The 12919-nt window shown below is 57.2% G+C and overlaps 1 protein-coding gene across 16 annotated transcripts in view; it reads left to right on the top strand.

Moving 5' to 3' along the window:
* Positions 1-12919, top strand: part of EP400 (E1A binding protein p400) — an 82784-nt gene that overhangs the window by 25879 nt on the left and 43986 nt on the right. For 13 of the 16 annotated variants that reach the window (XR_008427411.2, XR_008427412.2, XM_053929041.2 and 10 more), the window contains 12 exons: positions 288-395; positions 923-1305; positions 2936-3229; positions 3956-4141; positions 4372-4512; positions 4973-5051; positions 5725-5774; positions 6116-6173; positions 6846-6935; positions 9992-10099; positions 11006-11196; positions 11403-11580. Coding sequence is in view for 14 of the 16 variants with exons in the window: in XM_053929041.2 (XP_053785016.1) it covers positions 288-395; positions 923-1305; positions 2936-3229; positions 3956-4141; positions 4372-4512; positions 4973-5051; positions 5725-5774; positions 6116-6173; positions 6846-6935; positions 9992-10099; positions 11006-11196; positions 11403-11580 (1866 nt within the window). In the remaining 2 variants the exon portion in view is untranslated. The remainder of the gene's footprint in view (positions 1-287; positions 396-922; positions 1306-2935; positions 3230-3955; positions 4142-4371; positions 4513-4972; positions 5052-5724; positions 5775-6115; positions 6174-6845; positions 6936-9991; positions 10100-11005; positions 11197-11402; positions 11581-12919) is intronic. The other 3 variants (XM_053929043.2, XM_053929042.2, XM_053929038.2) reach the window with 1 other exon arrangement.

The raw sequence follows: 12919 nt of genomic DNA, 5'->3' as shown, positions 1-12919 counted from the left end.
TGTGGGAGCTTTCTGGACGTTGAGCAAACCAGCCACGTGCCCACCGTGTGTGTGCTGCAGATATTGTCTCCTAGGCTGTTGCTTGTCCTTTGCCTTTTTAAAATGCTTTTCCTTATGTTTGCAAATTTTTAATGAAAAGAAATATTTATCAATCTTTATGGCTTCTGGATTTTGGTTCATGCATAGAAAGGCCCCCTGTTCAGATACTATAAAAACACACATGTTTTTTCTACTGCTTTGTGGTTTTATTTTACATCAAACTGCACCTTTTCTGAAAATTATTCTAGAGCAGTCTAAACGACCTCGACTTGAAGTGGGTCACCAAGGGGTAGTTTTCCAGCACCCAGGGGTGAATGCAGGAGTTCCTCTCCAGCAGTTAATGCCGACAGTTCAAGGTAAGACCCAGCACCAGAACCAGCTCCTGTAGCTCAGAAGGAGAGAGTGCGGAGAGGTCTAGACCCTGCGGCAGACTAAAGCGCGTGCAGTCGAGCTGGCACGGTTGAAGTGGCTCCTGAAATTGGGGTGTTCTTGAGCCTTGGTTAGCGCAGTATGAAGACCCCCATCCCGGAGTCTAGTTCTTGTCCCTTTAACGAGCCACCCACGTCCCTGTCCTTGGGCTTCTCTCCAGTCTCCACTCCTGTGTTTTCATAGTTGCTGCCGTGGTAGGGACCCCTGTGGTTATTCAGTGCTGTCCTGCTTGGTGCTAACTTGCAAAGGTCCAGCTCCTTCTGTCCTTCTTTGTGTGCTCAGTTATAACATTAGATCTGATGTAACTCAGATTCCCCACCAGAAACGTCCCATTTGCACGTGCAGTGGTTTTGAGGGACGGGTCTGTGACAAGCCCTGGGAGGTGATGTCTGACTCATTGTCGCCACTTCTGAGCTCCAGAGTCAGTGCCGGTGGGGCCTTCGCTGTCTTGCAGGAGGGATGCCTCCTGCTCCCCAGACTGCCCAGCTGACCGGACAGAAGCAAAGCCAGCAGCAGTACGACCCATCCACAGGACCTCCGGTGCAGAACGCTGCCAGCCTGCACACGCCGCCACCGCCACTGCCTGGCAGGCTGCCCCCGGCTGGCCTCCCAGCTGTGTCCCTGTCGCCTGCGCTGCAGTTCCCGCCGCAGCCACCCATGGGGGAGCCACCGACACAGCTGCATGTCCCGGTGAAGGCCCAGCAGCCCAACGCCCCCCTCCCCACACCCCCCGCTGGCCAGCTACCTGTGCTTTCGCAGCCTGCACAGCCGGCCCTGCTCAGCCCGGGGCCCGGGAAGGTGCAGATGCAGGCCCCTCTGCCACCGTCCCAGCCGCAGGTACTCTGGGCCTCAGGCTCTGTAGGAGGGTGGAGGGGCGGGAGGCAGGTGTGCACGCGCTGCTCTCTGCTTCCTCCACGTGTTGGGTGACTCAGCCAGCAGTTGAGAGGTGACTTATTTGTACAGTAAGTGAGGTCCGTAATCACAGTTGTCATCACTGACTCATCAGAAAAGCTGCACTCAGAACAGGGAGCCGTGCGAAGGGCCTCGTGGTCTCTGTTCCACCTGATGTGCCGAGTGCAGAGGGGCAAGAGCCTGTGTGACGAGGGTAGAGACGAGGCTGGGGGGGGTGCTGCTCCGAACCATCTCCCAGGCTCGCCGAGGGCATGCCCCAAGAACCAGGCTCTGCATTCTGCAGACACACATCCAGGGGTCGAGTCAGTGAGTGTGCCGAAGCCACTTCAGAGAGCCCCTCCCCCCACTGACAAGGGCCTTCCTGGGCTTTCAGTTCAGCCTCTCTCTGGTTTCTTGAGACTCACTGCAGAGCTTGATCTTCTAGAACAGTCAGAGCCGCCGTTGCCTCACCACCACCCATGCATGCATCAGGTGGTGTGGCGAGCACATTGTCAGCATTCTTGTATTCCTTCTACCTGGCGGCCCTGTGAGGTAGGGTCTGTATGGTCTCCATTTTACCTGTGAAAAAACCTATGGTCAGAGAGGCTGTGCATCTCGGCCAGTGACTGGAGGTGCTGTGATTTGCTGCCCTGTTCGTGTAGGTACATGTCGAAGCTCTGTCCACCTGCTGGAGAGGGAGGGTGCCCACAGGCAGGAAGGCAGCCTTTCCAGGCATCCCTGGCTATGTCTCCATGGCCCTGAGTCTCGTGAACATGTGCTGACTTCCAGCGGCACTGAGGCCTTTCTCAGATCTGCTTACCTGCCTTGTTGAAGGACCAGCTGTGGGATGTGATTGTTGAGAAGACTCATACAGAACCGGCAGAAACTTGCCCCTCCTCAGCGTGGGGTTGGCAGGCTGTCTCTAGGGCAGAGAGAGGGAGCATCACGGGCCATAGGCTTCGTAGCCCTGTGGTTCCTGCAGCTCTGCTGCCGACCCCCAGCAGAAGGAAATGGCTTGACATGCAGAGACAAGCCGCATGCTGGGAAATGCGTGGCCTGGGTTATGAACCTGCTATATTTTGCGTCTACTGTCTTTGGCCCCCCCAGGCTGTGGCAGCTGCCTGACCCGCCCTACTGTCCACTGCCCCACTTCCATCCTGACAGGCTAACCTTCATCTTCAGCGGGGGCAGGGGTCCCATCGCTGTGCCTTGGTCTCTGCCACACAGGCAGGACTCTCACCTGCAGCCTGCCAGCATGGGAGGGCTGCGCGGCGCCGCTCAGGGCGGGGGTGCAATGAGCGTCTCGTAGTTGTTGATTAAGGATAGCTGACATGATGACAGTGCTAAAAAATTCATCAAAAAACAGGAGAAAGGCTGGGAAAGGCAAAAAGGGGAAAAGTCTGAGATGAGACGACAGGAACAAGTGTATGTCTGCGGTGGGGTCTGCGTGGCCACCCGTGGCCGTGTGTGGCGGCAGGGCGGAACTTGGCCGGGACTGTGTGGCGGGTGCTCGTTCACACTGCTCTGGGGAGGGGCCATCACTGTCCTCACCTGTCACCTGTTTTCTACCTGCCAGACAGTGACGTCCGCAAGGCTACCCACAGACCCCATGCAGCCCTGTGCACGGCCCCCGCCTACCTCCTCCACCTCGTCCGTGGCTCCTGGCAGCATCTCGGGCCCAGGACCCTCAGCCGCACGGGCCTCCCCGGTGAATAGGCCCTCGTCAGCAGCCAGCAAGTCGCTGTCTCCAGTCGCCTCCCGGTCCCCAGGGGCAGCTGTGTCGGCCCCCTCAAAACCGCAGAGCCCAGCTCAGAATGCAGCCGCGCCCCAGGAGAGTTCTCAGGACAAGCTGGCAGAGCAGATGGCGCTGGTGAGGGGCTGGCACCTTCCAGCCTGTGACACACAGCTTCTTTCCTCTCGAGACGCAGCAGCTGGCAGCTGCTCGCCCAGCAGCGAGCACAGGCGGCGTGCTTTGTGGTTAGGGGGGCACAGTTGACACCGGCCATGTGACCTGTGCTGGGGGAGGGAGAGTCCTGTGGCATCTTTCCTGTGCTGAAGGCAGCAGTCTGCTCTGCTGTCATCACAGGCTGTGGGTGAGGTACTGGGAGGTGGCGTGTGTCATAGTCTGAGGGACAGTGCTCAGGGCCCCCATTTTGGTGAGGCTCACAGCCTAGCTGGTGGCTCTTGCTGTTCGTTGGGGCCTGGGCAGTTGCTCTGTTCAACCCCATTAGAGGCATTAAAAGAAACAGCAAGACAGGTGGGCTCCGGTAAACCTAGCCCACCCTGTCCCCGGTGTAATGCAGGGACGTGGGGCCCGCCGTATTTGGTCTGTCCGCCTTCCTGATGGGGTCGAAGCAGATTGCAGGCCTGTGTTCTTTCCCTTGTGAGTGTGAGCACGGGCCTCGGCCGTGGCTCTGGGACGGTAGGCCTGTTGCTTCAGCTTCTAAGGCTCTGGACAGTCGTCTGTCCATTCCTTCTGACTTCATGTCCGAGTCTTAACCTTCGCTGCTGAGATAGCCGGCAGCAGGTCTCACAAGCGTGGGGTCTGAGTTCGGGGTACAGTGAACAACTACATGCTGCCCGCCCTGCCTCACAGGAGAACCAGGTCCATCAGCGGGTGGCCGAGCTGAGGAAGGAGGGCTTGTGGTCCCTGAGGCGGCTGCCGAAGCTGCAGGAGGCCCCGCGGCCCCGTGCACATTGGGACTACCTGCTGGAGGAGATGCAGTGGATGGCCACTGATTTCGCCCAGGAGCGGCGGTGGAAGGTGGCTGCCGCCAAGAAGGTGGGTAAGACGGGACCTGTGGCTGTCAGTTCACTTGAAGGTGCTGGGAACTCAGTGCCGTGAGCTGCGTGTCTCCCCGCCTAGCCTCTGATGGCCTTCCGGGCACACGGGGCTGCGACTCAGATGGGGTTGTCCCAGGCTGAGAACGTGTTTGAGGAACTTCTGTGCCTTTCTTGGAGCGCGATGTGACACAGACTAACACGGGGAATGCTCAAACTTTTACTTGTCAGCTCGTCAGGACAGTGGCACGCCATCACGAAGAAAAGAAGCTTCGTGAAGAAAGGGGGAAGAGGGAGGAGCAGAACCGATTAAGACGGATCGCTGCCTCGACCGCTAGAGAAATAGAGTATTTCTGGTCAAACATTGAACAGGTGAGTACGGTGTTTTGGCAGGGTCCTGAGACCTAGGCTGTCGGGGCCGGTGATGGGGCAGAGCCTGCGGCCCTGAGAAGGCTGTGCAAGGGCGGGTTCACTCGCCGTGGCTCTCGCGGTGTGGCTGCTTGAAGGAGGGGGCTCTTGCTCTGCTTCTGGCTGCATGTGGACACACGTGGCTGCTGCCTGTGCCGTGTGTCTGCCACTTCCCAAGAGACCCTCCCGTGGCTTGTAGGGGTGGGCGTCATGTCACTAAGGCAGCTTCTCTTCAGAGTGGCAGCTCCCACTCCCCTTTCCCAAAATTCAGACCTTGGCACCTGATGGGGTCGGGCAGGTGCAGTGAGGTAGTGGATCACTGGGACCCCCGCCTGTGTGGGTGGGTTCCCATCACAGCGCATCTGAGAGCTGCCTTAGCTTACTCCTCAGTCGCGTGCTTCTGTGTTTTAACTCCTGCATTTAGGTCGTGGAAATAAAACTACAAGTAGAATTAGAAGAGAAAAGGAAGAAGGCCTTACATTTACAGAAAGTCTCCAGGAAAGGTATGAGACTTCCCAAAAGCCTCACCTTTTTCAGACTGGACTTTGTCCCAGCTCTGTGCTCCCGGGCCTGGTGACAGTGGGGCTTCCCCGGGAGGCTGTTTGCTCAGCAGCCGCACATGACCCTGTGGGGCCTGATGGCCATGGTGCCCTCGGTGCCACTGCCCTAGTGTGTATTTTTGTTCTTTTGAGATTTGCTGGTTGAGGCAACTTTGGGCTTGACCAGCTTTGGGGTGCTCTCAGAATTGAGGCCTGAGCATGTCCCCTTTGGCCAGTCCCCAGACAGGGAGGCGGACTCCTTGAGGCGTGTGCCCCGAGGAGCCCCTGCGAGTGGCCGGTGCACTTCCTTGACGCACCACGCAGCAGCTGCCAGTGGCAAGGGATGGGTGGAGGGGGGCACGATGCCTCCCATTTCACTGGTGAGGAAGAGGTGGAGAGGTGGCCACTGCTGAAGTCACCGAGCTGTGGGACCAGGTGGATCATGAGCGTGGAGCGTTGCTGCTGCCCCCCTGCCCTTCTCCGCACCAGGGCGTCCCAGCGCACTTGCCGGGGCCACGATGCAGAGTGAGGGGTGGGACTCACTGTGCCCTCAGCGGGAATGTTAGACGCCCTTGATGTATGTGGGGGTGTTCCACCACAGCTGTAGTGAAGCGGACTGTGTTCCCTGTCTCTCCAGGAAAGGAGTTGAGACCCAAGGGACCTGACGCATTGCTGGGAAGTGCTCTGGTAAGTGCAGAGCTGCCCTGCCGGGTGTGAGGGGGAGCGGCGCGAGTCTGTCTGTATGGCGGGGGTCCCTGTTTTTACCTGGAGACCCTGGAGATGACGGGTGTCGCTCCCTTTCACGATAACATCCCCCTACCTTGGGGGGAGTACTGGTTCTCTGTAGTGCTAGGCTCCCGGGGCATTTCCTCCACTGCCAGGGCCTTTCCTGGCATCAGAGGCCTGAAGGTGGCATGCTTGTCACAGGCCCCAGGGTCTTCTGAGGTGCACGTCAGATAGGCGCTTCGGCTTGGGTGCGCTCACCTGCGCTTGCAGATCGTGGGTGTGCAGGGTTCCTTCTGTTTCAGGGCTCAGGGGTACCTGGAAGAAAACGGAAAGCCAGCACGTCCCTCACCGACGATGAAGGTCTGTCCCGGTGCCCTTTGCTGTCCCCTCTGCAGGGTCCCGAACTCATGAGCAGGGTGCCCACTCATGGCGACCGTGACCAGGAGTCGCTGGGACCATTGCTGGCCAGGAGCCTCAGGGCAGTGGGCTTTACGGGGACGACACAGAGTGCTGGCCTGTGGAGCAGGGGGAGCCTGGGACTGAGGGTGTGCTCTGTTCCAAGGAGAGGAGCCGCAGGGAGTGCTGACGGGAGGGGCCGGCAGGGGAGAAGGTGTGGCCTACCGGGCATGGCCTCAGGTGGCAAGGGCTTGTGCCCAGGGGACAGATGGCTGTAGATGGTCATGTTCTGCTGGGGGTGCTGGTGGACTCTTCTGCACTGAGGGCCAGTCTCTGTTGGGAGTGAAGTGCAGGGTGCAGGGCCAAGGCTCCTTCAAGACGGTGGCTGGGACCTTGTGGTTGTGGGTGATGGCACATCCATAGTGACCGCAGACAGCATGCTTGTGCCTTCCTCTGCAGGGGGCTCAGCAGGGAGCCGAGTTCCCTGCACCCCGTGTTTTGGTCCCAGTGGGTTCGCTGTCTGCAGACTTAACCTGGGAAATTAGAAGGCACGGGGCTGGTGCAGTTCTGAAGCCTGGTAGTGCTTGACACAGTGCTGGCTGGCTGTCTCGTGACATCGGGTGGTCCCCATTGCAGTGGAGGACGAGGAGGAGACCATTGAAGAGGAAGAGGCGAACGAAGGGGCTGTGGACCACCAGACGGAGCTGTCTACTCTAGCCAAGGAAGGTAGGCCTCGGGCACCCTGCCAGAACGCTCTGCGACACCGAGCCAGCAAAGGGTGCAGGTGTGTGTGAGGTAGGGGAGCACCGGGGCCTTGGGCTCTGTGAGACCCGCTGCTCTGCTGCGCGTGGGAAGAGCACTGGGCGCCCGTCTGCCCTCTGCCCTCTGCCCTCTGCCCTTGCCGCACCATGCTGTAGCCTGGACCTTGCATCGGTCACTCCTGTGGCTCCGCCCCCAGCCCCTGTGCCTGCCCCAGAGCACGCTGCTCTATTGTGTGTGTCAGAGCCTCACACACACGTCTGCCGTAGGTCTGCCCACTCGCCTTTCGCTCAGCACGTCTCTGGAGTCGTGTTCACGTTGCTGTGTGCTGTGTGAGCGTGCTGATGCTCCTGTTGGGCAGTGCCCCACGCGCTCGCCTGCTGCAGGTGGGCTGCTGGGCCGCTGGCGGCCCCGGGTGTCGCTTGCGGCCGTGGAGGAGCTGGGCTTCAGGACATGTGCGTGCCTGGTCCGCTTGACGAGGCTGCGCCACACTCTTGTGCCGGATTTGGGGTAGAGTGGTTGCGGCGAGCTCCGCGTCTCTGGAGCCCTCGGTGTCCACCGACAGCCTGTCTGGGGGTGAGAAGCAGCATCTCTGTGGGCTTCCTCCTGCCTTTGCCTGTTCTGCTTGTGGATTTTCTTTCCGCTCTTGACTTGTGTTCCTCATGTGTCCCGGACATGGATTCTGTGTCAGTTGTCTGTGTGGCCATGACCTTTACCCATTTTCGTTCCCTTCGTGGTACCTTTTGATAAGCAGGTGTTCTTAATTTTAGTGTTGTTGGATTGATTGACCTTGTTTACTTAAAAAACCTCTTTTTATCTCTGCATTAGGGGTGTCAAACTCATTTTCACCGGTGGCCACATCAGCCTCGAGGTTGCCTTCAAAGGGCCAAATGTAATTTAGGGCTGTGTAACTGTAACTGCTCCTTAACCAGGAGCAAGGAGCTGTACGTTCGGTGCTTAGAAGGCAGCCGCGAGGCTGATGTGGCCCCTGGAGAAAATGAGTTTGACACCCCTGCTCTACATCATATAAGGACGTTTTCCTGTATTGGCTAAAACTTTTTGTTTTTATTCTCAGGTGCATGTCTAACCCGTCAAGAATTGTTTTTGTCTGTAGTGTGAAATAAGAGTGTAATTTTTTTTTCCCCGCAAATAGATAACCCACTGTCCCAGGGCAGGTGACACACCCATGTTTCCCCCGACATGCAGTGCCGGCCACTCGGCAGTGTCCCAAAATGCTGGGCTCAGGGTCACAGAACACCCACTGGGAGGTCCGTCTCCCCGGGTTGGACTCACAGTGTCTGGTGGGCCACAGCGCCATCAGGTGCTTTCCCAGCCTGCGCCCCACGCGCCTGTTCCTGTCAGATTCATTTCTAGGTGCGTTATACGAGGTCGGGCAGAAATAGGTCTGCGGTTGTTTGTACGGGAAACAATACAATCGTAAGTAAATAACAGAAGAGTAAATTTTGTGCTCCACGTGCTCACAGCTGTAACCCTACTTTTGCCCCACCCTGCAGTTTTGCAGTTGTAGTAAAAGGTTGCTGGTACGCACAGCAGAAGTGCAGGCGATTTGTATCTGTTGGTCTTCCGTCCAGCAACCCTGCCAAACTGTGTTAGGAGCTCTGCGTCTCCAGAGAGACAGTTTTCCTTCTGTAGCCCTGTGCCATGTGTCACTGCCAGCAGTGACATGGGGGCCACAGGTGCTGGAGACACCGGGGCTGGTTTTTGCCTAGAAAGGCACGCTGCATGGTGGGCTTCCCTTTCGCCGTGCACACCCAGTGCTGCACATCGTCCCCCAGCCACGGAGTTGCGCTGTTTGTGTCCTTGTAGAACCTTCTGACCACAGTGAGCGTTGCCGTGGAAACTGCTCCAGCCCAGCGCCCCCCATCTGTCAGGGGTCTGGAGCAGCCTGGCCTGGAGCTTAGGGTCTGTCTCCTTGGCCTCTGCCCATGTGGCTGCCCCCCAGCTGCCAGGCCCGTGGGCTGGGGCGGGCCAGCCCTGGCTCACACGGGACGTCCCGTGGGCCACGCAGGCACCTTCGTGTCGTGGTGGCATGGTGGCATGGTGGCTGGTCCCCCCAGAGCAAGCCACTCCCTCTCAGCTCACACCCCCTGGCCGTGACCAGGGTGGGCGGTGGCCTTGGGGTGGCTGCCACCACCTGTGTGATGCCCACTCAAGGGTCCTCGTGCCCCTCAGGGACCTCGGAGCACTTTCTTCAGGCACATGTTGTGCATTTTTAAAAAGTTTGATCCGAGTCTTTAATGTTCTGTCTGATGGGAGCATTTCCTCCCTTTCGCCTCTGAACTCGCCCCCACAGGGGACAGGTGGTCTCTGTGCGCCCAGCGTGTCGCCGGACCCTGACTGAGTCACCTTGTTGCGTCGCCATTTTCACTGGGGGTCCTCCTCAGCCCCCCGGGAGGCCTGTGCCTGTTTCGCAGCATTTTGTCCCAAAACGGTCAGACGCACTGCCAAGTGGGAGGAGCCTTGTGGTGACCCCACACGTGCCCACTGCCGCTTACACTCACCTCTGCACGTCTACAGCTTCTCAGCCCAGGCTGGTAGCTGTTTGTGGAGTTGTGAGCAGATGAAGCCCCTGGGTTTTGGTTGGTGTTAGGGGCGTAGCGGGTGCCTTTACTGATACCTTTTGGGTGCGACCCCTGTGGGGTGTGGTGTCTGGACCACAGACTTCACTGACATGTAGCACACAGGTGTGCGTGGGGCTGCATGAGGACACGAGTCTGGCTCTAGCTTCCAGTTACCCCTGGACAGACTCACGGGGCTGGGGAGTAGGTTGGGGACATTTTAAAGCCCTTCAGTGGCTATAGTGGTTCCCAGATAGTGACGCCACTGCCCCTCACCCCTGTGTGTGGAGAGGCTGCTGCAGTCTCCCCACCCAGCACTGCGGTGGGCAGGGGGCTGCTCGTGTGACTGGGGACAAATTTGCACCACCTGACTCCCAGAGGTGCTCCAGCCAGCTGGCGCCACTGCTGTGAAGTAACCACCTTTCCTCCTGCCATCCTTTCCAGCCGAGTTGCCCCTCATTGACTTGATGAAGTTGTATGAAGGTGCCTTCCTGCCGAATTTCCAGTGGCCCCAACCTCAACCTGACGTTGAAGAGACAAGTGAGGAAGAAGGTCTGTTCTAGTGTCTTCAGAGGATTCAGCTTTCTTTTTTCTTATTGATCGATTGATTTTAGAGACAGCGGGAGAGAGAAGCACTGACTTGTGGTTCCCCTTCTCTGTGCGTTCATTGGTTGGCTCTTGCGTGCACCTGCGGCCTGGGCGCATCGGGCCAGCACTCTAACCGGCCGAGCCACCCGGCCAGGCCCAGGCCCAGGGGGCTCCGCTTTAGAACAGAGAACTCCCGGAGGAGGGCACTCGAACAGAGTGCGAGCACCTCCTCCCTTCTCTTTCCGTCTAAAGAAAGGGAAAGCTGGGGACGTGTTCAATGCGTGACTTCATATCGAGCAGCACTTTATGAAATTCTGTGCTTTCTGTTTCTGTTCGTAAATTTGGCATAATCACCAGAGCACAGGCTGCACCCAGACTCCGCTATCCTTGGTGCCCCTCTGCCTGTTCTGTTAGACATGACGCCTGTTTGCGGGGCAGTGGGGGGGGTGTCAGGATCCCTGTTGCAGAAGGACTAGGGGAGGGACTATTGGCCCCTTCACTTTCCTGGACTTGGGGATACTTCTAGTTTGTCCTTTCTTGGTGGTAGAGGGGTGGTCACGAAACCCTTAGGTGCCCATGAATCTGTTGGAAACGCCAGCTCCTAATTGGTCAGAGACATTTTCCAGGTTCACCCGAGGCCTTTTCAGAGTGGTCCTGGGGTCAATAGTTTTGTAAGAGTTTGCACCCATGTATCCAGAGAGCATTGTTAGGTATATGAAGTGGATCAGATAAAAAAAAAAAAATGGTGTTAAATTTTGTAGTTGACGTATTTCAGTTCTATAGGGTTTTTTTCCTTTTTAAAAAAAAAAGTTAAGTATGCTCTTAAAACTACGAAAGCAGCTGCAAGTCCCGTTTCTCCACTGTTCACAGACGTGGAAGACAGCCCAGCTGACCAGGAGGGCCGGAAGGACGTGGTTCTCATTGACTCGCTGTTCATCATGGACCAGTTCAAAGCTGCAGAGAGAATGAGTGTTGGGAAACCTCACACGAAGGACATTGCAGAAGTGACCGCTGCGGCTGAGGCCATCCTGCCCAAGGGCAGCGCTCGGATCAGCACCACGGTGAGGCACTGTGCTAGGGGCGGGGCTTCCTGCCTCCACGCAGCCACCCAGGCTGCCAGAACAGCAACATCAGACTTTGCTTTCCTGTCATCTGGAGCCCTTTTTTGTGGCTTTCCAGTAGGCTTATCGTGTGGCTGATTGGACCTCACTTTGCAGAAAATGCTCAGTGACCGTTCTGAGACACGCTCCCTGACCTGTCACTGCAGGTGAAGTCGGGTGTCCCATCCCTGCTGTACGGCACACTCAGGGACTACCAGAAGATCGGCCTGGACTGGCTGGCCAAGCTCTACCGGAAGAGTCTCAATGGCATACTGGCAGATGAGGCCGGGCTGGGGAAAACAGTGCAGGTCATCGCTTTTTTCGCCCACCTTGCTGGTAACGAAGGTGAGTGCTTGGGGGAACAGCACGTGTGGCTCAGACTGCAGCGCAGGCCAGGCGACTGGCCAAGTGAGGGTGGGGCCTGTCCTGTCCTCTCTGTCCCTTTGCTCTGGGCTGTGCCTCAGGACCCAAGAGGGCAGGTTGCATGAATGAGCAAGAGGACTCTTTCCCAGTCAGCACTAGGTGGAGCCCCACTTGGCTGTGACTGAGGCTTTGTGACGTCCCGAGTCCTGCTGCTCATCATTGTGTGGATGACAGAGTAGGCGGGCAAGAGCCAGTGCCACCGGGTGCCACCAAGGACTGGTGGGAGAGCATCCCTCAGTGGGACTGGGGGGAGCACACTGCCCTAGCCTCTGCTGCCCCGTGCTGCCCCTGCAGCCCCTGCAGTCGCTCTCCCGGCAGCCCTGCCCCAGGGCCGTGGCTTTCTCAGGCCAGCTCGTTCTGCTTGTTGGTGGGTCCTGTCAGTCGGGTGGTGACACTGCGCACCGAGCAGCGGTGGCCATTGAGCTACAGGCTGCAGGCAATTTCCAGGCCTGTCGTTCCCGCCTTCTTGCCGGGTTATGCTTCCTTCCTAGCACAGAGGTGGGACTTTGACATGTGCGTGGTGTTCTGTCAGGTTGGCCAACAAGTTCGTGTGGTGGTTTTCCATAAGCTGGCTCCAGTAGCGCTTACTTCACTTGAAACAGTTAGATTGTATCGTGACAGCTGTCATGTCAGCATGCATTTTTAAAAACTTATCAAGATTGGTGAATGTTTTTGTAGCTATTTTAATATTGAAGATGGAAGAAAATATTTTTTCCATGAAGATGGAAGCAACATTTTCGGCATATTAAGCTTTATTATTTCAAGAAAGGTAAAAACACAACAAATGCAAAAAAAAAAAAAAAAAAAAAGATTTGTGCCGTGTGTGGAGAAGGTGCTGTGACCAAGCCAACATGTCAGAAGTGTTGGCGGAGTTCCATGCTGGAGAGTTCTCTCTGGACGTCGCTCCGTGGCTTAGTAGACCGATTGAAGTTGACAGTGATCAAAACCTAGACAACAGTTGAGAACAGTCAGCATTATATCACGCAGGAGAGAGCCGACGTACTCGAAATACCCAAATCAATCAAGTTACTGGTGAAAATGAAAAACGTATCTCTTACTTTATGGAAAAAACTAAACAGACTTTTTGGCCAACCCAATAATTTAAAAACCCTGGTTTTTTAGAAGAGTGGGTAGAAACCGGACATTCTGGGATTGTTTGGGTGTGTTGGCTAGAGGCTGGGGCCTCACGAGAGAGTCAGGTGGCACTGCAGGTGTGTCTGCAGGGCGCAGGGGGTGCCTTGGGCCCGGGGGGCCGTGGGCT

Source organism: Desmodus rotundus, chromosome 7, assembly GCF_022682495.2.
Source record: "Desmodus rotundus isolate HL8 chromosome 7, HLdesRot8A.1, whole genome shotgun sequence".
NCBI lineage: Eukaryota > Metazoa > Chordata > Mammalia > Chiroptera > Phyllostomidae > Desmodus > Desmodus rotundus.
Note: the sequence above shows the minus strand (reverse complement) of the source record. Positions and strands in the feature narration are given on the sequence as shown.